The 26,713-nt window shown below is 36.1% G+C and overlaps 1 protein-coding gene across 1 annotated transcript in view; it reads right to left on the bottom strand.

The window, feature by feature from the left end:
- Positions 1-329: 329 nt before the first annotated feature.
- The window catches only part of mlxipl (MLX interacting protein like), a 47,397-nt gene continuing 21,013 nt past the window's right edge, over positions 330-26,713 (bottom strand). Inside the window, exons 7-17 of the mRNA XM_073840421.1 lie at positions 18,633-18,713; positions 13,747-13,898; positions 11,413-12,079; positions 10,198-10,271; positions 9,760-9,979; positions 7,813-7,907; positions 7,614-7,733; positions 5,473-5,600; positions 5,263-5,386; positions 3,048-3,177; positions 330-687 (exon numbers count right to left, since the gene is read on the bottom strand). Coding sequence (XP_073696522.1) covers positions 563-687; positions 3,048-3,177; positions 5,263-5,386; positions 5,473-5,600; positions 7,614-7,733; positions 7,813-7,907; positions 9,760-9,979; positions 10,198-10,271; positions 11,413-12,079; positions 13,747-13,898; positions 18,633-18,713 — 1,916 coding nt within the window. The 3' untranslated portion in view covers positions 330-562. The remainder of the gene's footprint in view (positions 688-3,047; positions 3,178-5,262; positions 5,387-5,472; positions 5,601-7,613; positions 7,734-7,812; positions 7,908-9,759; positions 9,980-10,197; positions 10,272-11,412; positions 12,080-13,746; positions 13,899-18,632; positions 18,714-26,713) is intronic.

The raw sequence follows: 26,713 nt of genomic DNA, 5'->3' as shown, positions 1-26,713 counted from the left end.
ATTGTTGAAAAGACCAGTTGAACAGTCCAAAGCTGAAATTACATGTGGAAACGTAAAGAAGGCACAGAACATTGTAGAAAATATGTTCCACTGTATCACATTCACTGATATATATATATATATATATATATATATATATATATATATATATATATATTTTTTTTTTTTTTTTTTTTTTTTTTTTTTGCGAATTACGAAACAATAACATGAACAGAAGAAACGTATGCTGAGTCTTCAGCAGTAAGGCATTATAGGGCACATGAAAAATGCATGTTATATATTGGCTGCACTGAATTGAATTGAATCCGATATATTGAACCTATTGATCTAATAAAACTGAGCTTCATGCTGGCTCACGTCTGTCCCTCTTTCCTCTCCGTATCAATTCTGATAATTATAAATAACTAAATCAATGCTGTAGTCACTGCCATCCATAAGCACTTGCACATTTGGCTGCATTTGTGAGGGAGCAAATTGTCATTGGTTGTTGCTGTAGGACGAATGTTCTGATTGGATGCACATGTGGGTCGTATGATTGGCTGTGGTTTTGAGACATGTGCTGTCATTGGCTGTAGCTGTGGGATGAATGTCCGTGAGTTACGGCCTGGACGGCCTGTTCAGGAACCAAATTGGGGTCTGAGAGGATTGATGTGGAGGTGCTGAGCAGACGCAGAGAACTCAAAACAGCTGGAGAGAAACACAGAGACAAGACATAGTAGAAGTATTACGATAAAACTGATATTGCCTAATAGATTTAACTTGATTTCTGACTTGATGGGCAGGTTCTGCTGTTGTAAAATGCCAATAAACACACACTGATGACTTTTGAATCATTTAGTATTAAGTATTGTTTTCTTAAAAAAAAAAAACAACGATCAAAATTTTGTTAGTTTTTGCCTAAAAGAAAAAGGTAAAAGAAAAATTTGCCAGCTGAGTAAGAAAAATAATCTTAATTCAAAAGCTAAACAAGATTTTTAAATAAATAATTTACATTGGTATAAAATATTTATATTTTGAATAAACACTGTACTTTTTAAACTTGTTATTCATGAAAGAATCCTGAAAAGAAAAAAAAAAAAAAAATCACAGGTTCCAAAAAATATTTGGCAGCACAACTGTTGATATTATCCAACACTGATCATTCTAATGATAAATCAGCATATTAGAATGATTTCTAAAGGATCATGTGACACTTAAGACTGGAGTAACAGCTGATAAAGATTCAGCTTTTCATCACAGGAATAAATTCTATTTTAAAGTATGTTAAAATAAAAAACATTATTTTCTATTGTAAAAACATTTTGCAATATTACCGTTTTTTCCTGTATTTTTAATCAAATAAATGCAGCCTTGATGAGCATAAGACACTTCTTTAAAGACTATTACAAGTCTTGCTGACCCCAAACTTTTGAACGGTAGTGTATATATATATATATATATATATATATATATATATATATATATATATTTTTTTTTTTTTTTTTTAAGAAATTAATATTTTCATTCAGCATGGATGCATTAACGTCATCAAGTGACAGTAAAGACATTTATAATGTTACAAAAGATTTCTACTTCAAATAAATGTTGTTTTTTTAAACTTCATATTTATAAAAGATTCTTAAAAACAAAAGTATCACAGCTTCCACAAAAATATGAAGCAGCACAACTGCTTTCAACATTGATAATAATCAGAAATGTTTCTTAAGCAGCAAACCTGAATGTTACAAGATTCGTAAAGATAATCTAAAATGAAATTCCATGACTTTCAAGAACTTTTCAAGCGCTACTTTTTTGATTTTCAAGGACTTCAAACAGAGATCTCACTTTTCAAACAATGTCATATGTTTCAAATTCTAAAAAAATAGTTTGATGTTTTCTGCTGCTTGGTAAAAAAAAAAAAAAAAAAAAAAAAAAGATTTTCGAAGTCTGAAGTGTTAAAGTGAAACAGGAAGTAGGGCAGGGCGATATGGTCAAAAATTTTTATCACGATATAAATAGCCAAATTTGCGATAACGATATAACTGACGATATAATTGACGCTAGACTTCAAAACTGCTACCCAACATACCCAACGTACCCAACGTTACTTTTTTCCCGGTACTTTAGCCTACTTTCATAATAACGAAAACATTTATTTCAGTGAAAAAATAAGTCCAAAACTCTCTATTTTAACATTTTGAACAGTAGGGCTCTAAAAAAAAAGCAATCTTTTGCTTTTTTTTTTTTTTTCCTTTTAGAAATTCTTATGTGTTTTAATTTTTCTGATAATCAAATGAAAGCATAAACATTTATTTATTTTTAATCAAATGAAAAATAAACCCTTTTAATTTTGGGCAAACAAACAGAGGTTTTGTGTTTTTAATTTTATATATTTTCTTTATTTGTATTTATTCATATTTTTTTAAATTCTACCTTTGTATTTAATGTTACTGTTTGTATTTAATGTTACTTGTATGCACCATGGGTCTGAGAGTAACGCAATTTAAATTCTCTGTATGTCCTGTACATGTGGCAGAATTGACAATAAAGTTGACTTTGACTTTGACTTTACTGTTAAAATCAATACATGGAATAAAAGTTATATTCAGTTTAAAACGTTTAAATGATAATTGTAGTATTTTTTTCTACAATTAAGTGGTTAATCTTGTTGTAATATTTAGTTTTTATCATATATATTGTTTTATGTCAATTATTATTATTAGGAATATATAAACACCTACATTATACCGTACAAAAGTAATACAAGACTAATATTGTTCCGTTTCATGTTAAATCGTACTTTTATTTTGACAGGCTGCCTGAAGTTTCTGTGTGTACAGTATGACATGATGCTAGTTTTCGGTAAAAGAATTCAGTAAATGAAATGGTAAAAGTGACACTCACAGCAGTTTTGGTGATTGAGTTTATCTGTTCATGTGAGATGCAAATCTATCGCGATATGTCAATTTCATACCGTACCATAACATTACACCGGTATTACCTTGAAAGGTATGATATGGCCCAGCCCTAACAGGAAGTAGTGTTATATAAAGGAGCTGGTTACTCACTAGGTCTGAGTGCAGGCAGAGAGCAGTGCTGGTCCAGCCAGGACAGAGTGCTGCGACACAGATCATCAACACTGGCTGTAGACACCATCCTGTTAAACGACTCGAACAGCGGCTCAATGATGATGCTGAACTAAGACAACGGCTGCAGTTCAGGAAAATATTAAGACTTGGAGGACTTGCATCTTTATAGAATTACTTATGCTAAAAGAATAGATGTGGATGCTGGTCTCTGCAATTGCATGTTTTTTTCATGCAGGGGTCAATTTCAAAGCTATTTTACTTCCATAACATGTCTTCTATTAGACTAGTAAAAAAAAAAAACATACACATTTTATTACACTTCACTTATTTGCATCTAAAAAATATAGTTTTACACCAAACTTCACAGAGGTGTTTGTTCGTAAATTATTCATACTGAATTTATACAACATTTAATTCCTAAAAACATAGTGAAAATGTATTTCTGACTGTTGACAGTATTTTCTGATTTATGAATCCCTACCATAGATATTATGAGAATAAAGTCGAAATATTTCAAGGTTAAAGTCGAAATATTATGAGAATAAAGTAAAAATATTTCAAGATTAAAGTCGAAATATTATGAGAATAAAGTCAAAATATTTCAAGGTTAAAGTCGAAATATTATGAGAATAAAGTAAAAAAAATTAAAGAATAAAGTTGAAATATTATGAGATTAAAGTCGAAATATTATGAGAATAAAGTAAAAAATTAAAGAATAAAGTTGAAATATTATGAGAATAAAGTAAAAAAAAATAAGAATAAAGTTGAAATATTATGAAAATAAAGTTGAAATATTATGAGAATAAAGTCAAAATATTTCAAGATTAAAGTCGAAATATTATGAGAATAAAGTAAAAAAAAATTAAAGAATAAAAGTTGAAATATTATGAGAATAAAGTTGAAATATGAGAATAAAGCCAAAATATTTCAAGGATAAAGTTGAAATATGAGAATAAAGTCAAAATATTTCAAGATTAAAGTTGAAATATTATAAGAATAAAGTAAAAAACAAAATAAAGAATAAAGTTGAAATATTATGAGAATAAAGTTGAGATATTATGAGAATAAGGTCAAAATAATATGAGAATAAAGTCAAAACATTTCAAGATTAAAGTCGAAATATTATGAGAATAAAGTAAAAAAATTTAAAGAATAAAGTTGAAATATTATTAGAATAAAGTCAAAATAATATGAGAATAAAGTTGAAATATTATGAGCATAAAGTCAAAATAATATGAGAATAAAGTCGAAACATTTCAAGATTAAAGTCGAAATATTATGAGAATAAAGTAAAAAAATTTAAAGAATAAAGTTGAAATATTATGAGAATAAAGTTGAAATATTTCAAGTATAAAGTCAAAATATTTCAAGAATAAAATCGAAATATTCTTGTAATTTCAACTTTATTCTTAAAATATTGTCTTTATTCTCAAAACATTTCGACTTTTTTTTCTCAAAACACTTAGACTTTATTCTCAAAATATTTCAACTTTATTCTCATAATATTTCAACCTAATTCTCAAAAAAATCCAAGATTACGAGATGTGTTGAGAATAAAGTCGAAATATTATGAGAATGAAGTTGAAATATTACGAGAATAAAGTCAAAGTTTTTAGACTTTAATCTCGTAATGTTTCGACTTTATTTTAAGAATAAAGTCAAGAATAAAGTCTAAATGTTTTGAGAATAAAGTCGACTTTATTCTCGTAATTTCAAATTTAAATAAAGTCAAAATTACGAGAATAAGATCAAAATGTTTTGAGAATGAAGTCGACTTTATTCTCAAAACATTTAGACTTTATTCTTGACTTTATTCTTAAAATAAAGTCGAAACATTACAAGTTAAAGTCTAAAAACTTTGACTTTATTCTCGTAATATTTCAACTTTATTTTCGTAATATTTCAACTTCATTCTCATAATATTTCGACTTTATTCTCAACACATCTCGTAATCTTGGATTTTTTTTTACGTAGCACTAAAACGCTGTCATATTAATTTGTCAAAATCAAATAAAAATTTTAAACCTGCCTTCATCCAGTGTTTAGATTTCAGTTCTGAAAATGTACATAAACTAATGCATATTTAATTAGATGATGTCTCATTTGAATATTTAAATTTAACATTCAAAAAAACTTGTATTAATCAACTCTAGAAGTATGATTTTTTCAGATTTGAAACAGCTTTGTAGGATACAATCCAGAACTTCCAGTTCTGCAGCGTCTGAGCTCTCACATACTCTCTGAACTTCTCCCTCATGTGGTCGAATCGCTGTCGTGTTATTGGGACGCCTGTAGCCGGAAGCTGCTGCTGACACGTACTACATACACACAGTTCAGATACATCAATGTTAAAGTCTCTTCTATCTATATTCATCACATTGTAAAACAGCTCAAACAAACTCACTTGATGGCAGAGTTAAGCATGAGGATCTCGTCTCTGAGTCGCTGGGCCTCCTCGTGGAGCTGAGCTCTCTCCTGCTGCATCTTACTGATGTACTCCGCCGTCTTCTGAAGCGTCGTGGCCTTACTGATCTGAGACCAGCGGGAATGAGAGAACAGAGGGGGAGGAAACATGACTGAAGATATTAAACCAGATGAGACTATAGTAGACTCTGCATACATTCTAATAGAAGCTGAGGGTTACAGACAGCATCAGTCTTCAGCTGAAATCCCCTAAACAAATTCAACTGAAGTAACTTAGAAGCTAAAATGCATAGCTATCATTCACCTGTAAAAGAAAAGCATACTTTTAAAATGAGTACTTATTATGGAAACAATATACTTTAGTGCAAACTAAATGTATTGTTTTCGAACACTTAAATGCATGTTATTTACAAATATGAAAGCTTATTAGAGTTTAAATCTATACTAAATGCAATTTGTTGAATTTGAGAGTGCTTTATATCTTTGCATGTAATTTCATAATTACTTCTACATTTTTGTGCCTTGTTACGTTTTTTTTTTAAATCTAAGATTACGAGATTAAAGTCTTAACATTTTGAGAATAAAGTTAAAATATAACGAGAATAATGTTGAAATATTAAGTCTAAATATTATGAGAATAAAGTCGAAATATTTCAAGATGAAAGTCGATATATTATGAGAATAAAGTCAAATATTTTGAGAATAAAGTCGAAATATTATGTTAATAAAGTAAAATAAAATAAAAAAATAAAGTCGAAATATGAGAATAAAGTCTAAATATTTTAAGAATAAAGTCGAAATATTTCAAGATTAAAGTCTAAATATTTTGAGAATATATTCGAAATATTTTGAGAATAAAGTCTAAATATTTCAAGATTAAAGTCGAAATATTTTGAGAATAAATTCTAAATATTTCGAGAATAAAGTCGAAATATTTCAAGATGAAAGTCGTTATATTATGAGAATAAAGTCAAATGTTTTGAGAATAAAGTCGAAATATTATGTTAATAAAGTAAAAAAAATTTTTTTTAAATAAAGTCGAAATATGAGAATAAAGTCTAAATATTTTAAGAATAAAGTCTAAATATTTCAAGATTAAAGTCGAAATATTTTGAGAATAAATTCTAAATATTTTAAGAATAAAGTCTAAATATTTCAAGATTAAAGTCGAAATATTTTGAGAATAAATTCTAAATATTTTGAGAATAAAGTCGAAATATTTCAAGAATAAAGTTGAAAAATGATAAGAATTATAAGAATAAAGTTAAAATATTCGCATAATTTCGACTTTATTCTTGAAATATTTCGTCTTTATTCTCGTAATATTTCGACTTCATTCTCAAAACATTTCGACCTTATTCTCCTAATTTCGACTTTATTTAAAGTTGAAATTACGAGAATAAAGTCAACTTTATTCTCAAAACATGTCGACTTTATTCTCGACTTTATTCTCAAAACTGTACTTTAAAGTAACACTTTTAATTTGACATATTTACAAAGTGCACTTTTAAACGTCTACTTAAGTGTGTTAAAAAACATAGTCATGAAAGTGTCTACAAGTAAACTTGAGCGGCCTTTTATTTTTATTTTTTAGCAATAGCCAAAAATACATTGTATTGGTCAAAATTATCAATTTTTCTTTTATGTCAGATATCATTAGAATATTAAGTAAAGATCATGTTCCATTAAGATATTTTGTAAATTTCATACCATAAATATAAAAACTTGATTTTATGCATTAATAATTAATATGCATTTATGAGTTATATGCATTGCTAAGAACTTTATTTGGACAACTTTAAAGGCGATTTTCCCCATATTTCTTGATTTTTTTGCACCCTCAGATTCCAGGTTTTTAAATAGTTGTATCTAGGCCAAACATTGTCCTGTCCTAACAAACCATGCATCAATGGAAATCTTTTTATTCAGCTTTCAGATAAATCTCAATTTAAAAAAAAAAATTGACATTTATTACTGGTTCTGTGGTCCAGGGTCACATATTATCTGCAAGTACAGTTTTTAAAAACCATCCTTTTAAGATTTGAAGTACACTACAAGTGCACATTCAATACAATTAAGCACAACGTCTTTTTCTCAAATGAGGACACAAAAGAGTGTTACCTTTATACTCGGCTGTGAGCTGAGAGTCGTCACCAGACTGTGTAACGTGTCAAACCCAAGCTTGATGTTGAACCGTCTCTTCTGCTCAGCAGAAATGTGCGTGATCCGTCGTGTGTCTGTCTGTAAAACAAGACAACATGAAAAACAGAGCACACGCTGAGTGGATAGGAAATTATCATGTGTTCATTTATGTTTTTACTCTTGTGGACTCCATCTTGGCTTGTCCAGACGACTCTGGGCTTTTCTCTGGTGGATTCGTAGGTGATGTCTGTCCCATGTTTCCTGAAAAACTGACTAGAAAAAACAAGCAAACATTTGAAAACAAGATTTTTGATTACTTTTAAACTTAAGGGGAGACACTGCAGGCAGAAACGCTGTTTTTTCATGTACCTATCAAAGTTGAGATTATGGGCTTTTAGGTTTTTCATAGTGTTTTTTCAGACTAGTGGAAAGAAAACATCCAAAAAACACTGTAAAGTGTTTCTTTTATAGCACTTTATTTATTTGTGTCAATAGATTTCAACTACAATCCATATTTTTAAAGGCCGTTTTCTCAAAATGAGTTTTTTCTCCTACTCTGAGCCATAAATCTCCACATCAGTAGCACTTACACACACCAGACTTTACATTTTTATTCCTGTTTATATCCTGAAGGTTGTTACAGAGGGATTTGTTCATATATAATTTGCTTAATTTTATACAACATTTTATTAAAAAATTTTTTTTTTTAAATATAGTGTTTCCTGGCTGTTCTCATTTTTTTTCTCTGAATTATGGAGTGACAAATTGACATACACAAAATTCTCTCTGTAAATACTTTTGACTCTAATATGTCAAAAAAAAATGAAACTGACTGCATCCAGTGTTCAGATTTTTGTACTAGAAATGTGGAAATTAGCGCATTTTTCATTAAATAATGCCTCATTTGAATATTTTAACCTAACATTTTAGAAAACTTGTAATACAAAAAATGTTTGCAATTATCAATGTAATCAATGAACTGGGTAAGTAAGGTGATAACTATTAGTTATTTTTTTACCCTATTCACCTGCAGTGTCTCACCTTAAAAACACAATACTTGAGTAGTGTGTCATCATTTGTCATCAATGTAAATATACTGTAACTTTAATTTGCTGAAAATGTCCTCAACATCAAGCCATCCAATATGTAGACAGGTTTGGCTGTGTTTACACTGGCAATAAAAATGGATTTTTTGCTCACATCTGACACAGATCAGAATTTTTTACACTCGTGTACGTAAACAGAAATCTGCAGTTTTTTTTTTTTGCATCTTCCCAATTCCCACTTCCACATTTAATCTGATCCGATATCTGGACAAATGCAAGGGCAACTCGTTTGACCATAAAGCTAGCATTTTAATGCTGGCATGCTGTATTTACTTGCATTTTTTGAGATGGAAATTATATAGGTAAGAAATTGCACATTCAGGAGCTGGTTTTGCAGTTCAGACAAAGCCTTTGTTTCTTCATCAGACCAGATTTTAAGAGAAATGAGCATTCCATCACTGTCTCACCAATGGTTCCACTGCAGTGAATGGGTGCCGTCAGAATGAGGAACCAAACAGCTGATAAAAACATTACAATAATCCACAAGTAATTCACACCACTCCAGTCCATCAAATAACATCTTGTAAAGCTGAAAGCTGTGTGTTTGTAGGGAACAAAAGCATCATTAAACCATTACTTTAAAGTCTATGATCCATAATAATGTTTCCTCCAGTGAAAAAGTCCATCTCCTGTTGTCTCTCACATCAAATTCCATGCATATATTTGTTTAGAGACGTTTTTGCTTAGAAATGGTGCTTGATCTGTGCAGATTTCTCTCCTGATTCAGACCAGATGACTTTTTCACTGGAGAAAGTGTCACAAGATGTAATGTACTGGAGTGGTGTGGATTACTTGTGGATCATTGTAATGTTTTAATCAGCTGTTCGGACTCTCATTCCGACGGCACCCATTCACTCCAGAGGATCCATTGGTGAGACAGCGATGGAATGCTACCTTTCTACAAATCTAACACAGCAACAAATGCATCTACACCTTGGATGGCCTGAGGGTGAGTACATTTGCAGCAAATTTTAATTTTTAAGTGAAATATTCCTATAAAACCACAAAAATCAACACACCTGTTAAACTGGTCCTGTCACTTCCGTGCATTTGTACTGGGGACAGTTTTTCTGTTTTAGGGACCAGAAGCGGTGTTTGTGTGAGCAGAGAGGAGATGGTGCTTCCCTGCGGGGTTGACATGTGTGTCTGACAGTGTAACGGAGACAGTGGTGGGATTGCAGGAGAGACCCAGGGGGGATTGTGGGAAATCTGTGACCCTCCTCGACTGCTGCTCTTTGGCTGTCATGGAGAATAATTTGGATTTTTTTATGTTTTTGAAAGAAGTCTCTTCGACTTCGAAGGCTGCATTCATTTGTTAAAAAATTTACAGTAATAACAGTCATATTGTAATTGCTAAAATACTATTAAAGTTCAAAATAGTTGTGTTCTTTTTTAAAATATAATTCATTTATTTGATGTCAAAGATGAATTTTCTGCATCACTGAAGAAGAGTTTACCGGAGAGATGGGTGATGTTGGTCGGTGACCTATTAACCCTGTTGAAGGAGCATCAAAACTCACTGCTGGTTTTCCTATAAAGATTAAAAAAAGTTAAACAATGCTTTTAAATACCACAGATACAAACTTTGATATAACACATGTTATTATATAAAATAACATGTTAACAACAGTGTTATTTTACTATTACTATTATGCTCATAGTACTTAGTAATTAGAATTAGAATTGTTTTATTTTAACTTTTTATTTTAATTTGTTTAAAAAATTTTGTTATGCACTTTTTAGCTTTTTCAGTTTTAGTGTAAGTTTTTAGTTTAATTTAGTTTAAGTTGTTTTACTTATCTAATATTTATATTTTTTTTCAGCTCTAATTCAATGAACAAAAATGATTTTCACATTAATATATTATATAATACACGTTAACATCAGTGTTATTTTACTATTATTTATATTTTATTGTAACAGTTTATTTTAATTTTAGTTTGTTTAAAAATTTTATGCAAAATTATTTTTACATTAATACATGATATAATACATGTTAATATCAGTGTTATTTTACTATCATATATATATAAACAATTAACTTATTTATAAAATTAGAATTATGTTTTTTATTTTTTTTATTTTTATATTTTGCCTTGTTTTAATTTTTGTTGAATTTCTAGTCATTTTTCTAAGCCATTTTGTCTTTTTGATTAATTTTTTGTTATGTGCTTTTGTCTTTTTTTAATTTTTATTTCAGTTTTATTAATTTTAGTACTTCAACTGAAACTTTTTTCAGATAGTTGCTATTTTAGTTGTTATTTTTCTAAACGATTTTGTCTTTTTGATTATATATATATATATATATATATATATATATATATACACACATATATACACTACCAGCCAAAAGTTTGGACACACTTGAAGTCAAATATTAATAAAACAAAAAAAAAACAATACAATATAATTATTTTATTTTCAAATTGTGGTAGTGTGTGTGTGTGTGTATATATGTATGTATATATATATATATATATATATATATATATAAATTTTATATCAGCTTTACTTCAATTAACAAAACTGATTTTCTTTTTATAGTTTTAGCTACAGAAAGTGCTCAAATTAGTTTTGAACATGGGACACTCCTTTAGCTGTCCAAATGCTCACTGGCAAAAATTGTAGAAACTAAGCAAGAAAAATGACAAATTAATCAAACATCTACATACGCTCTTGAGATCTGGAAGAGAGCAGATTGGCCAGGCAGCTCGTCTGAGTGGGCGGAGTTGTAGATGAAGTCATCACTCTGGGAACCAATGGGGCTCCTCCTGTCTTTTGTTTGTGCTTCCCCCCGCCAGTAGACACACCCACTTGCTGTGGCACAGAGAAGCAGTAAGAAACACTGGGCGAAGGAAGAGAAGGGGTAGCCGTCATGGGCTGGTAGCTCAAAGACATGCAGGTGGCAGGAGGAAACATCTCAGCCACATTGGAGTATCCATGCCCGTGCTGGGCATCCAATGGCAGGGCTGTCGTGGCAGAGCCGGTGTGGGTGATAACCGTGGATGTTGCGGTCGCACAGGTCCGTGATTGGCTGGATGAATATCTGTGTCTGAGGCAGGCTGATGGGTAATGGCTTTCCTGTGTCATGACACCCGGCATCTCAGTGGGGTGACTGCTGAACGACGTTTGCTGACTGTACGGGTCCATACCAGACGAGAGGTTCAGAGGGTGATGAAAGTCACCAATGTATTCCGAGTGACCTTTGAACTTGGGCTCTGAGATTTCGCCACTGGGGTTGAAGGTCATGTCGGGGTGGATGGTCTGGCGAGGATAACTAGATCCGGGGAGGTTTATAGATGAGGACAGCTGGGATAAACTTTCAGCTGAGAGAGGAGGCTAAAAATGAAAATTTAAAAAAGTTAAATAATTTGACTTAGATATTTAGGAAAATGTATTGAATGTATGTGAAATCTCATGAGATAAACTGTCCGAAGCATGGCAAACTTTTTAAACATTAAAATGTAGGAAATAAAACAAACAAATGATTATATATTAATAAATATAATTTTTTTCAGTTAATTTTATTTTAAATATTTTTATGTTGACATGCTTTTAACCATGCTACTAATTACTATATAGTATAATATAATTATCTAATTTTTTATATTTTATTTAATTTCTAATTATTTTATTCTAAACATGTTATAATATAATATAATATAATATAATAGTCTTTTTTGTTATTTAGTAATTTTATTCTAAGCATTTTAATGTTGAAATGTGTACTATGCTTATTAGCATGGTAAAAATTATAATATAATTTAACATAATATAATATAATATGAAACAATATAATTATTAACGTCATGATAAAAAATGTGAAATTATTTGACTAAAGTTTTGTATAAAAGTTTTATATAATAATATAATATAATAGTATTTATTTCATTGTTATTTAGTTATTTTATTCTGAGCATTTTAATGTTGAAATGTGAACTATGGTTATAAGCATGGTAGAAATTATAATATAATTTATGTAATATAATGTAATATAATATGATTTAATAGTATTTATTTTATTGTTATTTAGTCATTTTATTCTAAGCATTTTAATGTTGAAATGTGAACTATGCTTATGAGCCTTGTACAAATTCAAATGTAATTTAATGTAATATAATAAAATATAATTTAATAGTATTTATTTTTATTGTTATTTAGTTGCTTTATTCTAAGCATTTTATTGTTAAAATGTGAACTATGCCTATAAGCATGGTAAAAATTCTAATATAATATAATAACATAATATAACAGTATTTATTTGTTTGTTATTTCATCATTTTATTCTAAGCATTTTAATATTGAAATGTGTACTATGCTTATAAGCATGGTAAAAATTCTAATATAATATAATATAATATAATATAATATAATATAATATAATATAATATAATATAATATAAAAATAGTATTTATTTGTATGTTATTTATTTTATTCTAAGCATTTTATTGTTGAAATGTGAACTATGCTTATAAGCATGGTAAAAATTCTAATATAATTTAACATAATATAATGTAATATAATATAATATGAAACAATATAAGCGTCAAAGAGTTGCACACATTTGACATTTAAATGTAAAAAATAAAATAATAAAGAGATCAAATTTGTATACATAGTACATAAATATTACCATCACAATAAAAATAATTTTTAATATAATAACAAATATTACTATTAATATTATTATTATCACATTGTAATATTGTTATTTAATTATTAGCATCATGATTAAAAGAGTGCCACACATTTTGACATTAAAATGTAAAAAAAAGAAATGAAATTTGTATGCATATGTATATAAAACAATACATTTTGATATAATATTGTTATTATTAATATTATCAAATTGAAATATTATTATTTAATATATACAATCAAGTGATTTGTAGGATGATTCTGCTGAAAAGTCCAACTCTGGAATACGAACAATGAAATGCATGGAAGCGTTTGAGTAAACAGTTATGTTTACATACATTTACACAATCATGAGTAAGTGTTGTACCTGTGTTAGCAGAGATTCTGTGTGTATCATCTGACTGGTGACGGCAGAGGAAGGAGTTGAAGGAAACGCCCCGCTAGACGAACTCTCAAAGAAGCTGCAGTCTGAATAACCCACATGCTCCGTCGGCTGCCCACGGAAACTCATGAAAATGTCTAGAAAGCCATAAGCATGAGGTTAATTCTTCACAAGTAGGTGAGAATGACTCTGAAATATCCTAAAACAAATTCCCCACATGAACTGCCAATACAAAGGAGAATCGACAAATCGAAAGTCTCCACTACAAGCGAGCCCTCACGCAGCATGGTTTAGTCTCTCACAGTATCTAAACTATTCCTCTAGACCTGCCAAACCCACATGCAACCAATCAGAATGCCTTCTGGGAAAGGTATTTTCCACCTCGGATGATACATGCTTCATATAGCCATTCAGTACTAGACCCTAATGTTTCAAACAGTCCAACGGACGCTTCAATAAGAGTGAATTTACATTATCGTAAGACACTTACCACTGTGATGCTACTGAGCAGAATATATAAAGCTAATCTCTGACATAAGGTTCATTAAGAAGAATATAGAAGCACATCTTGACTCAAACGTTGTGTCTACGTCTGTGTTTATATTTGTGAGAAACCTGGCAGCGCCACAATGAATGAGACAGACAGCGTGTCCAGAGCCTCGTGACTGAGTCCTGCCAGCTGACCGCTGCAAACACTGCCAGGAACATGACAGTCATATGCTGGTGCACAAGTCCATTAGACTGATATTTATATGATGCAAGTCTGATGCTGATCTGAGATCTTTAAAACAGTATAGCAGATACTTATATAAAATGATATAAGTGTCAGTCTTTCCTCTAGATCTCTAATAATATGTATTAGTGAGATTAGGTTAGTAAGGTTAGTTTTGATAATTAAAACATGTAATACAATGCAATACAAAGATAATTGAGAGATTAACAACCAGTGTTACTTTTAAAAGTAATGCATTACAATATAAAGTTACACCCTTAAAAAAGTAACTAATTACGTTACTTAGTTACTTTGTATGGAAAGTAATGCGTTATGTTACTTTTGCATTACTTTTTAAATCTGGGCAGGGCTTGCTTGTTTGTTCTTAATATAAAAAGTTTTATTTTTGGCAAATGTAAAAGCTTTTTCACAGCAAAAGCCTTAAGCTTAGAGAAAAGTAAATTCACATCTGTACAGTAGACCGCAGAAGAAAAAATGTCAACTCTTCAGCAATAAAAAAAAAAAAAAAGGAAAACAAATGTTAGATTATCTTGAGTCATTTTTGCTTATTAATGTGGATGAATTGGATCATCGAACGGTTGGCAGCAAAGGCAAGGCAAGGCAAGGCAAGTTTATTTATATAGCACATTTCATACACAATGGCAATTCAAAGTGCTGTACATTAAAGAAATTAAAATCATAATAGCATAAAAATCATAAAAATTTAAAATAATAATCACAACAATAAAAACAGAACATTTAAGATGATTTAAAAAACACAGTAAAATGATTATACATAAAATAATGCAGTCCGTTCGGACGTAGCACAGTGCTCATTCAATAAATGCACAACTGAACAGATGAGTTTTGAGTCTGGATTTAAATGTGGCTAATGTATTAGCACATCTGACAAAGACATTGGTTAATAAAATGGGATTAAATACATAAAGAATATTTGTATTATTTAACATTTAACTATTGCAGGTTTGCGTTGAATTTCACAGTTTGTATTCATTTTGAGGAATACCTTATCTTTTTTTTTTTTAGTGAGTGAGATGAATTAATGCATGTTCACATTTATTCTAGAACTAAAGTAACATTTTCACAATTTCTCTCAACATGGGGACAGGAGAGCTTTTAATCAATAGATGGGGGACAAAAGTAACTGGCGTTACTTATTTGAAAAAGTAACTCAGATATTTTCTTGTCAATTAAAAAGTAATGCGTTACTTTACTAGTTACTTGGAAAAAGTAATTTTATTACATAACCCCCAACACGGTTAACAAATAAAAGCCTGATGATCAAATAAACCTAAGTTGCTTTAGTTCAGTAAGTGTTCATCTTGAAATATTAACCATATCAAACAAATACCAACAATATCAAAGCTATAATGTTTATGTTATGAGGAGGCCTTAGAAATGTGTCAAATATTATACAGTAGGCTGTTTAGGAAAACTGTGACATTCTCAGAACTTATAACTCACTGTTCTGTAAACACATCTGCCAAATTTGCAACTGAACTCAATCACAATGTCTGTCAAAAATGATTATTTGATTATTATGTCCATATTGTACAGCCCTACTATACATTTTCCTGTAAAGTTTAGCGTTTTCTTTACAACTACACTAGTAGTCAAAAGTTTTTATTTTATTTTTAATGTTTTCTAAAGAAGCCCGGATTTATTTGATGCAAAGTCAAGAAAAAAACTGTAAAACTTAAAATATTTTTACTATTTAAAATAACAGCTTTTCTTTGAATATATTTTAAAATGTAATTTATTCCTGTGATTAAAGCTGAATTTTCAGCATCATTACTCCAGTCTTCAGTGTCACACAATTCTTCAGAAATCATTCTGATGATATGCTGATTTGTTTTTATTATTATTATTTTTCAATATTTGAAACAGACGAATACATGTTTTTTCAGGATTTATCTGAGATTAAAAAAAATTTGTAACATTATACACTATACTATTCAAAAGCTTGGAGTCAGTATATTTTTTTTCTTGGGAAAGAAATTATCAAAATTAATATTTTTTATTTAGCAAGGATGCTTTAAATTGATCAAAAGTGATAATAAAGACATTTATAATGTTACAAAAGATTTCTATTTCAGATTTTTAAAAAAAACTTTCTATTCAAAGAAACCTGGGGAAATTCTGCTGAGCTGTTTTCAACATACTAATAATAATAAATGTTTTTTGAGCAGCAAATCAGAATATTAGAATGATTTCTGAAGGACCATGTCACTGGAGTAATGATGCTCAAAAATGTAGCTTTGAAATCACAGGAATAAATCGTATTTAAAAATAGATTCAAATTTTAAATTTAAATTTAAAATATTTTAAAAAAGCAGTTATATAAAATAGTAAAAATGCTCTAAAATTGTACTATTTTTGCTGTACTTTGGATCAAATACATGCAGGCTTGGTAAACATAGGAGACAATAAAAAAAACAATAAAAACCTTATGGTTTAAAAACTTTTGACTGGTTGTGTAAATCAGTACACAAATAGAGGGAACTGAATGAGTGAACAGCGCAGTTGTCCTAAAGTAAACTCATCCCTACAAATGACTCACTATTCAGGGCTGATCACATCCTGTCTGACTTCCACTCTTCAGTCATTGACTCTTTAGCCTTTAAATGACCCCATCACAGATGGGGAAATATCCTTAGAGGAAATCCCACCAAAGCCACAAAGGGGTTAAACTCATTCATTCGTTGGGCCGGCTTCACTAAAGATTACGCAAATTAACTTTTGAACTTCCCTATAGTGCAACATTTATCCAATACCACTTATAATATAAATTCATCAGCAATTTATTTTTTACCATTTTTAAGTTTTTGTATTTACAATTAATATTAATTTTTAATAATTAATTAATGTTATACATGTTATTCATGGTAATTCAATGTTATTCATAAATATTAAAATACTAAATATTTATTAACACTGAAATATTGAACAATTTATAGTCTGTTAATGACTATATTTTAAAGTGTTATTATATTTCTTATTAACATTCAAACTACAGATTTTTTTAAATATTATTAAATTCTATTAAGGACCATATTTAATTGTATTTATACATTTATTATTAACATTCAAACTACAGATATACATTTATAATAATTTTTTAATGACTATATTTAATTTAAATTATATTTAAATATTTTATTAACATTCAAACTACAGAAAAAGCATTGTTCGTGAATATTAAATCAATATATTAATATTGAAAATTATTAAACATTTTTATATGACTATATTAATTACTATATTTATTTTAAATTATATCTAAATGATATTTATTAATAACATTAAAACTTCAGATAAAACATTTTTAATAAATAATAATTAATACTGAAATAAAATAGTGTTATAATAATTATATTATTGACTATATTTCATTTCAATTATATTTCAATTAACAATCAAATTCGAGATAAAACATTGTTCACAAAATATATTTTTTATATTACATGTTTTATTATTTAATTATATTAAGGACTATATTTAATTGTATATATTTAACTTTATATTAATTTATATTTAAATTACATTTATTATTAACGTTCAAACTACAGATATAAACTTTCATAAATATGAAAAATTGAAAAATTGTATAATAATTATGTTAATGACTATATTTAATTTAAATTATATTTAAACATTTTAAAATAAAGCATTGTTAATAAATATTAAATCAATATATTAATATTGAAGATTATTAAACATTTTATATGAATTATATTAATGACAATATTTTAAATTATATCTAAATTATATTTATTAATAACATTAAAACTACAAATAAATACTGAAATAAAATATTGTTATAATAATTATATTATTGACTTTATTTCATTTCAATTAACAATCAAACTACAGATAAAACATTGTTTATTAATGTTCTGTATATTTTACATCAATTTATCTTGTTAATAACTATAATTCATTTAAATTATAAATGATATTTCTTTTTTGGCATTCCTCCTACAGCAAGAAATTGTGAATGCATTTTCATATCACACTTTTTTATAACCAAGTGCGTCTGAGGCTCCAGGACCAGGGTGCAGAGCAGCTCACAGCATATAAAACAATTTAGTTAGAGTTATAAAGCTAAGCAATGTCAGTATAATAAAGAATACCTCACCTGGTATGTCCATCAGGTCATCCAAGTTGGGCTGTAATGGTGTCAAGCCGGGCTGGATCATGTCTGCATTACTGGTGTACGCTGAGACGACAGGAATAAAAAGGATTGTAAGGATGTGTGTGTTTAACCCTGCTCTGTTTGGAGGATTTATTATTTTAAAGTTCCTTGTTTTAGGGTGTGGTGTCCTTCCTGAATAGAACTTTATAAACCCATGTGACTAAATTCTCTCATATCTTGTTAAATCAGACAAATATCCTTTAAAATTCAAAATCTAGTGACCACTTTTAAAAGCAAGTGAAGAAAATGTAAGGACCAATAGATAGTAGCACAATAAGTGTATATGTTCTCTAAATGTAAATGTCTAGCGAGTAGAAAGCGTCTCAGGTTACGTATGTAACCCTGGTTCCCTGAGGGAACGAGACACTGCGTCCTGAAACGCTGTGGGGAACGCCATTGGCGGGCCGCACTCTGAGTCATGTCCAACGTCCAATGAGAAACGGGAGTGACGTCACAGGCGCGGTGACGTCATCGACCAGGAAGTATAAAAGCACGTGCGTTTGAAGCTGGCGTCAGCTCATAGGCATGAAGCGAGCGCAGCAGGGATGCGGGAATTATGGTCCGAGACGCAGTGTCTCGTTCCCTCAGGGAACCAGGGTTACATACGTAACCTGAGACGTTCCCTTCCGGGAACTCTACACTGCGTCCTGAAACGCTGTGGGGAACGAGGTATCAACGTCCCCATAATTTCCGCACCCTGCCTAGTGTCTGCTAGAACAAGGGGGGGGAAAAAAGACAGCGTTAGTACATTACAAACCTCAGCCTGGGGATCCTGCCAGGACATGGGTGGTAATACATCTCTGACTGTGGAGCCCACCAGATCAGAGGGAAAGAGACCTCGGCCCTCGAGCCCACGAGGTCATGTCATCCTTCGTCTGGTCTCGCAAGACCGAGAAGGGACAGTGTCTAGCAATACTTACCTGATGAGACACTGTAGTAACTCCGCCTGGTGATCTTGCCAGGACGCGAGTGGTAATCCACCTCTGTCTGTGACCCATCACCAGACAAGAGGGATAATGAGCCTCGGCCCTCAGGCACACGAGGAGAGATGTGGTCCTTTGTCTGCGTTGCAGCCAGTACAAGAGGGACACGAGAAGTGCCTGGTGATCTTGCCAGGGCACTGGAATTCATCTCTGTCTGTGATCAGCCACCAGACAAGAGGGATAGAGTAGGCCTCGGCCTTAGGCACGCGAGGCTAGGATTCTCAACCGCTGCCTGTCCTCAGACCAGTGCAGGGGGAGAAAAAGTTCCTCGGCCCTCGGGCGCACGAGGAGAGATGGTGGTCCTTTGTCTGCATTACAGCCAGTACAAGAGGGACACGAGAAGTGCCTGGTGATCTTGCCAGGGCACTGGAATTCATCTCTGTCTGTGATCCACCACCAGACAAGAGGGATAAGAGACCTCGGCCCTCAGGCACACGAGGATAGGGTTCTCGACCGCTGCCTGTCACACGACCAGTGCAGGGGGAGAAATGCTCCTCGGCCCTCGGGCACTCGAGGAGAAGTGGCGATCCATTGTCTGCGTTACAGGCAGTACAAGAGGGACGCAAGAAGTGCCTGGTGACCTTGCCAGGGCACTGGAATTCATCTCTGTCTGTGATCAGCCACCAGACACGAGGGATAGAATAGGCCTCGGCCCTCAGGCACACGAGGCTAGGGATCTCAACCGCTGCCTGTCAGCAGACCAGCGCAGGGGGAGAAAAGGATTCCTCGGCCCTTGGGCACGCGAGGAAAGATAGTGGTCCTTTGTCTGCATTACAGCCAGTACAAGAGGGACGCAAGAAGTGCCTGGTGACCTTGCCAGGGCACTGGAATTCATCTCTGTCTGTGATCCACCACCAGACGAGAGGGATAAAGGCCTCGGCCCTCAGGCACACGAGGCTAAGGTTCTCGACCGCTGCCTGTCATATGACCAGTGCAGAGGGAGAAGATGCTCCTCGGCCCTCAGGCACACGAGGAGAAATGGTAGTCCGTTGTCTGCGTATAGCCAGTACAAGAGGGACATAGGGAGTGCCTGGTAATCCTGCCAGGACACTGGAACTCATCTCTGTCTGTGATCGACCACCAGACACGAGGAATACAAGCCTCGGCCCTCGGGCACACGAGGCTGTAGAGGGGAGTCATACGCCTTTGTCTGGGGAACTTGCCAGAACCAAAAAGGGGTAAAAACTCCTTTCCTTACTCAAAGGAAAGCGCCTTTTGACCTCTTGGGCCTAGCCTTAGTGCTAGGGCTGAAGGATGACTGAGCCCGGAGTGGCTCTGAGGTCTAGTTCGTAGAATCTGACGAACGTAAGAGGTGAGGACCAACCCGCCGCACTGCAGATGTCCTTGATTGGGACACCTGCCATCAGAGCTTTGGAGGCTGCGACGCCTCGAGTTGAGTGAGCCTTGACTCCCATCGGTGATGGGAGACCAGAGGACTCGTATGCAGTAGAGATGGCATCAACGATCCATTTACTGATAGTAGGCTTGGAAGCCGGGCACCCCCTCTTAGGGGGGCCGTAACAGACAAACAATTGCTCTGATTTACGCCACAGGGCAGCTCTGTGGACATAAGTGTCTAGTGCTCTTACTGGACACATTAAGTTATACTTCCTCTGGTCGTGCTCCACGAATGGAGGAGGATAAAACGCTAACAGCGTTATTGGCTGTGGTGTTACTGAGGGGACCTTGGGTGTGTACCCAGCTCTTGGGTAGAGGAATGCTTTGGCCAACCCTGGGGCAAAGTCAATATAGGAAGGGGCCACTGAAAGGGCCTGCAGGTCCCCAACTCTCTTAAGAGATGTCAGCGCCAACAGCAGTGCTGTTTTTAGGGTAAGCATCCGATCGGAGGCCTCCTCCAGAGGCTCGAAGGGAGGCTTACACAGCGCTTCTAATACCACAGCCAGGTCCCATGTAGGGACTCTCGGTCTTGCACGAGGCCTCAGCCTGAGTGCACCGCGGAGGAAACGTGAGACCAGGGGGTTTCTGCCCACTGAAAGGCCGCCCCGAGGGGCGTGGTAAGCCGATATAGCCGCCACGTACACCTTCAGGGTGGAGTGAGCTAACCCAGCGGACAAACGAGTTTGCAGGAACTCCAGCACTGTACCAATTGGGCAGTGGACTGGGTTTGAGTGGCGTTCGTGACACCAGGACGCAAACAGGTTCCACTTTAGGCCATAAAGTTTCCTCGTAGAGGGAGCTCTGGATTGAAGGATGGTCTCAGCAACCTCGGTTGAGAGACCAGCTTCTATGAGCTGTGCCCCCTCAGGGGCCACACCCATAACTTCCATTTCTCTGGGTGGGGGTGGCGTATTGCGCCCCCAGCCTGAGAAAGAAGGTCGCTCCTGACGGGAATCTCCCACGGAGAGCCGTCGAGGAGGGCGATTATATCCGAGAACCATACTCGGGCCGGCCAGTACGGGGCTACTAGCAGCAGCCGTACACCGTACCGGCGCACTCTTTCCAGAACTCCCGGGAGCAGAGCGATCGGGGGAAAAGCATACAGACGAAGCCTCGGCCACGTCTGTACCATGGCATCCAGTCCGAGAGGAGCTGGAGGAACTAGAGAGTACCAAAGGGGACATTGCGATGTCTCCTGAGTCGCAAAGAGGTCCACTTGGGCTTGACCAAAGACTCTCCATATCTGCTTCACCACCTGAGGGTGAAGCATCCATTCCCCGGGCCTCAGCCCCTGCCTCGACAGGACGTCTGCTCCCACATTGAGACGTCCAGGAATGTGAACTGCTCTCAATGAGAGAAGCTTCCCTTGTGACCACAGGATGATCTGGTACGCCAGCTTGTATAAGGGGCGTGAACGCAGACCTCCCTGGTGGTTTATATAGTAGACCACCGCCGTGTTGTCCGTGCGGACCAGCACGTGACGGTTTCTCAGGTCTGGAAGGAAATGCTTCAGAGCCAGGAACACTGCCAACATCTCTAGGCAATTTATGTGCCAGGAGTGATGCTGGTCGTTCCATAGGCCTTGGGCGGAGCGGCCACTCATGACCGCTCCCCACCCGGTGAGGGATGCATCTGTCGCTAGCGTGACGCGGCGGCAAGGAGCTCCCAGCACTGGACCTTGTAGTAGGAACCAGGGCTTCTTCCACATGACTAAGGCACGTAGGCAGCGCCGCGTGACCTTGATCTTGCGGAATGGGTTCCCCCTCGGGGAAAACCCTTTGGTTTTGAGCCACCACTGCAGTGGTCTCATGTACAGCAGTCCAAGAGGTATCACGTTGGATGCAGCTGCCATAAGACCTAACAGTACTTGGAACTGTTTGACAGTGAGTAGCAGGCCTAGCTTGACCGCATTTACTGCAGTAAGGATCGAGTCTATCCGAGCAGGTGACAATCGTGCCTGCATCGTGGTCGAATCCCAGATTACACCTAGATAAGTGGTTCTCTGTAATGGAGATAGCACACTTTTCTTGGCGTTGAGTCTCAACCCCAGCTTTTTCATGTGAGCAAGAACAACATCTCGATGTTGAGCCGCTAACTGTTCTGAACTGGTTAGAATGAGCCAGTCGTCTATGTAGTTGAGTATGCGGATGCCCTGGAGTCGCAATGGAGCCAGAGCAGCATCCACACACTTCGTAAAAGTTCGGGGAGAGAGCGCTAGGCCGAACGGAAGAACTCTGTATTGGTAAGCTTTGCCCCTGAAAGCGAACCTGAGAAACTTCCGGTGTTGAGGAAGGATGGAGACGTGAAAGTATGCGTCTTTCAGATCTATCGTGACAAACCAGTCCTCGGACCTGATTTGGGACACGACCTGTTTGACAGTCAACATTTTGAACTTCAGTTTTCTTACTGAGAGGTTTAGCTGTCTGAGATCTAAAATGGGCCGCAGGCCCCCATCCTTCTTGGGAACAATGAAGTACCGGCTGTAGAACCCGGCTTCTCTGCATTGAGGAGGGACCACCTCGATGGCCTCCTTCCTCAGGAGAGTATTCACTTCCTGTTCCAATACCAGAGCCTGCTCGGGGCCTACCAGAGTAGGAAATACCCCGCTGAAAGGTGGCGGCCTGGCGCCGAATTGAATGGAATAACCTTTCTCTACAGTACGCAGGACCCACATAGAAATATTTGGCAGTAGTTTCCACGCTGCCAGAAATTCTACTAAGGGAACCAGCCTCTCGAGACTGGTCTCTGGATTTATTAGAGGAGCTAACTTGGTGACCTGTAGCAGCGAACTGGCAGGATGCACCTGAAGTGAGCGCTCTCGAGACCCCCGTGGGGGTGGCGAACACTCTGGTTCCGCTACGTTTCCGGGCGGAAGGACCAGAGAATGAAGTTCGCGGGAGACTGCCGCGCCCTGTAACACCGGCAGGGTTAGCTGACGAATCTCCTGAGGGCCCCGAAGAGAGGTGGTCACCGTACTCCTCAGAGGCGGTGAGGCACCTGAATCTTCGAGAGGGGCTGCCCTCATTGGCCCTGGGCCACGACCATCAGGGCCGTTTAGCCGCGGCCCTCTTAGACTGTAGGACGACCCTCAGGTCGGGCCTAGTCTTCGAGGACCCCGGCTTGGAGCGTTGCTGAGCCCGCCCTCTAGGCCGCGCCGGAGGGGCACGGGTAGCAACGCTCCTTTTCTGGGTCTCTCTGTGTGAGGAGCTGGAGTGCGGCTGGGGCTGCTCCCGTCCGGCAGCCCCAGAGGAGAAAGTGCGGCGAGGGAGGTAGCGCTGGAACGCCGCTGCCTGCCTACGGGCCTCCTGGTGCCTGTTGACAACTGTGTCAACAGAGTCACCGAAGAGGCCAGCGGGGTGCAGGGGGGCGTCCAGGAGCGTGACCCTGTCCTTCTCTTTCATGTCGGACAGGGTCAGCCAGAGATGCCTCTCCGCGGCCACCAAGGCTGCCATAGACCGCCCAACAGCGCGAGCGGTCTCCTTGGTGGCCCGAAGCGCCAGATCAGCGGTCCTACGCATCTCTGACACGCTCACCTCCTCGCCATCACTAAGCTCCTTCAGCAGGTCGGCTTGGTACGCCTGGAGCACAGACATGGTGTGTAAACATGCACCAGCCTGACCTGCTGCCGCATAAGCCTTGCCCATCAAGCCTGATGTTACTTTTAACGGCTTGGTGGGCAAGGACGGAGCCTTCAGGGACGATGCCAGGCCGGGAGACAGATAGCTCGCTAGTGTCTGCTCGACCTGAGGCATCGCCCTGTAGCAGTATCCCTCCATCCCCCCCACATTACCGTAGTAATCTGAGGCAGGGGAGTAGAGACGAGAGGAATACGGCTTATCCCACGACCTCGCGATTTCTTTATGGAGGTCGGGGAAAAAGGGAAGGCTCCGTTTGGGAGGTGCTGATTTAGCCCGCAGGAAGCGCTCATCAAGCCTGCTCGCCTGGGGCTCTGGATCTGGAGCGGGTGACCAGCTGATGTTGAGCTTGGCCACCGCGCTCGTCAGCACCTCCACCAGCTCCTCATACTGGGGTGAACGGGGGGGCGGTTGTGGGAGGTCAACGCTCTCGATGTCAACCTCCTCGGAGGAAGACAGGAGAAGCGTTGACTCCTCCTCTCGGAGGGAAGGAACCGCAGTGCGGGCTTCCTCATCCAAGAGGAGGTCATACGATCCGCTGGGTGAGGAGAGAGATAGGGGATCACCCGTCTCAACTCCCTCCAGCAGATCTAGCTGCGAACCCCACGAGTGCAGCTGCCGCTCCGCCTCGACGGAAGCGGGGCCAGACCCGCGGGGAACGCTAGCGAAAGCCCCCTCCTCAAAGAGGGCTTTCCGGGAACGGAGCAACCGCAGCGGCATCCGCTCGCACTGCGGGCAGCCAGCCCCCTCAAGGGCTGACCTAGCGTGCTCCGCTCCCAAGCAGGCTACACATAGATCGTGTGTATCCCCACCAACAATGAAGCGTTGGCAGGGAGGGACACACCGTCTATGTGGCTGCTGAACCGCCATAGATCGCTCGTTCTTAAAAGAACGTTCGTTCTTAAAAGAACGTTTTCCCCCTGGCATTTCTGCTCAAATAAAAGTAGTGCAATTGGCACTGAAAAACAGCAGAATGCGAATCAGACAGACAATAACACAGAGCGCTCTCGCTGAATGACAAAAGCTGACGCCAGCTTCAAACGCACGTGCTTTTATACTTCCTGGTCGATGACGTCACCGCGCCTGTGACGTCACTCCCGTTTCTCATTGGACGTTGGACATGACTCAGAGTGCGGCCCGCCAATGGCGTTCCCCACAGCGTTTCAGGACGCAGTGTAGAGTTCCCGGAAGGGAATCTTATTTTCTAAGGGTAAAACAAGACAAACATCTGGCAAAAGATTTAAAAAAAAAATCTGTCAATATGGTATAAAAATTTTATTTTACTTTTAAATTAAGTAGATTTTTTAAAGCATAAATTCATTAATTTTGTTCAATTTCTCAGAAAACAAGACTGAACTATCTTTGTTTTACATCTCAATAAAATGTATCTTGATTTAAAACAAACAAAAATACTAAGGAAGATTATCATTTTTTCATATCAACATTTAATGCCACAAATTCTTTCCGCTCTAAATTAAGATTTTTTTAAGCCTTTAATTTGTTGAAGGGAGAATAAAGACTTTTTAAGATCCGCAAAAACCCTGAAAATTTGTCCATCTCTAAAATCATGTCTCATATCTTGTTAAATCACACAAACATCCTTTAAAATTCAAAATATAGTGGCCACTTTTGAAAGCAAGTAAAGAAAATGTAAGGACCAATCGAAGATATGTTCTCTAAACATTTTGCATCTTGCATCTTAATAAATGTATCTTGATTTAAGGATGTTTAGATATTTGTATTTGAAAACAAGACTGAGGAAGATCTTTTTTTGCAGTGCATGCAACATTTAATGCCACACATTTACAAATTTACAACTTTCTGCTCTAATTTAAGATCTTTTTAAGCCTGTAATTTGTGGAAGGGACAATAAAGACTTTTTAAGATCTGCAAAAACCCTGAAATAAATCCATAAAAAAGGCACAATGTGATTAATTACAAGCCATGCACCAATAACTATTGGCATCACTGATGTTAAACCTTGTACATCACATCCTGAAGGGCAATA

The sequence above is a fragment of the Garra rufa genome, chromosome 5, assembly GCF_049309525.1.
Source record: "Garra rufa chromosome 5, GarRuf1.0, whole genome shotgun sequence".
Lineage (NCBI taxonomy): Eukaryota > Metazoa > Chordata > Actinopteri > Cypriniformes > Cyprinidae > Garra > Garra rufa.
The sequence above is the reverse complement of the archived record's forward strand: the minus strand, read 5'-3'. Positions and strand labels throughout refer to the sequence as shown.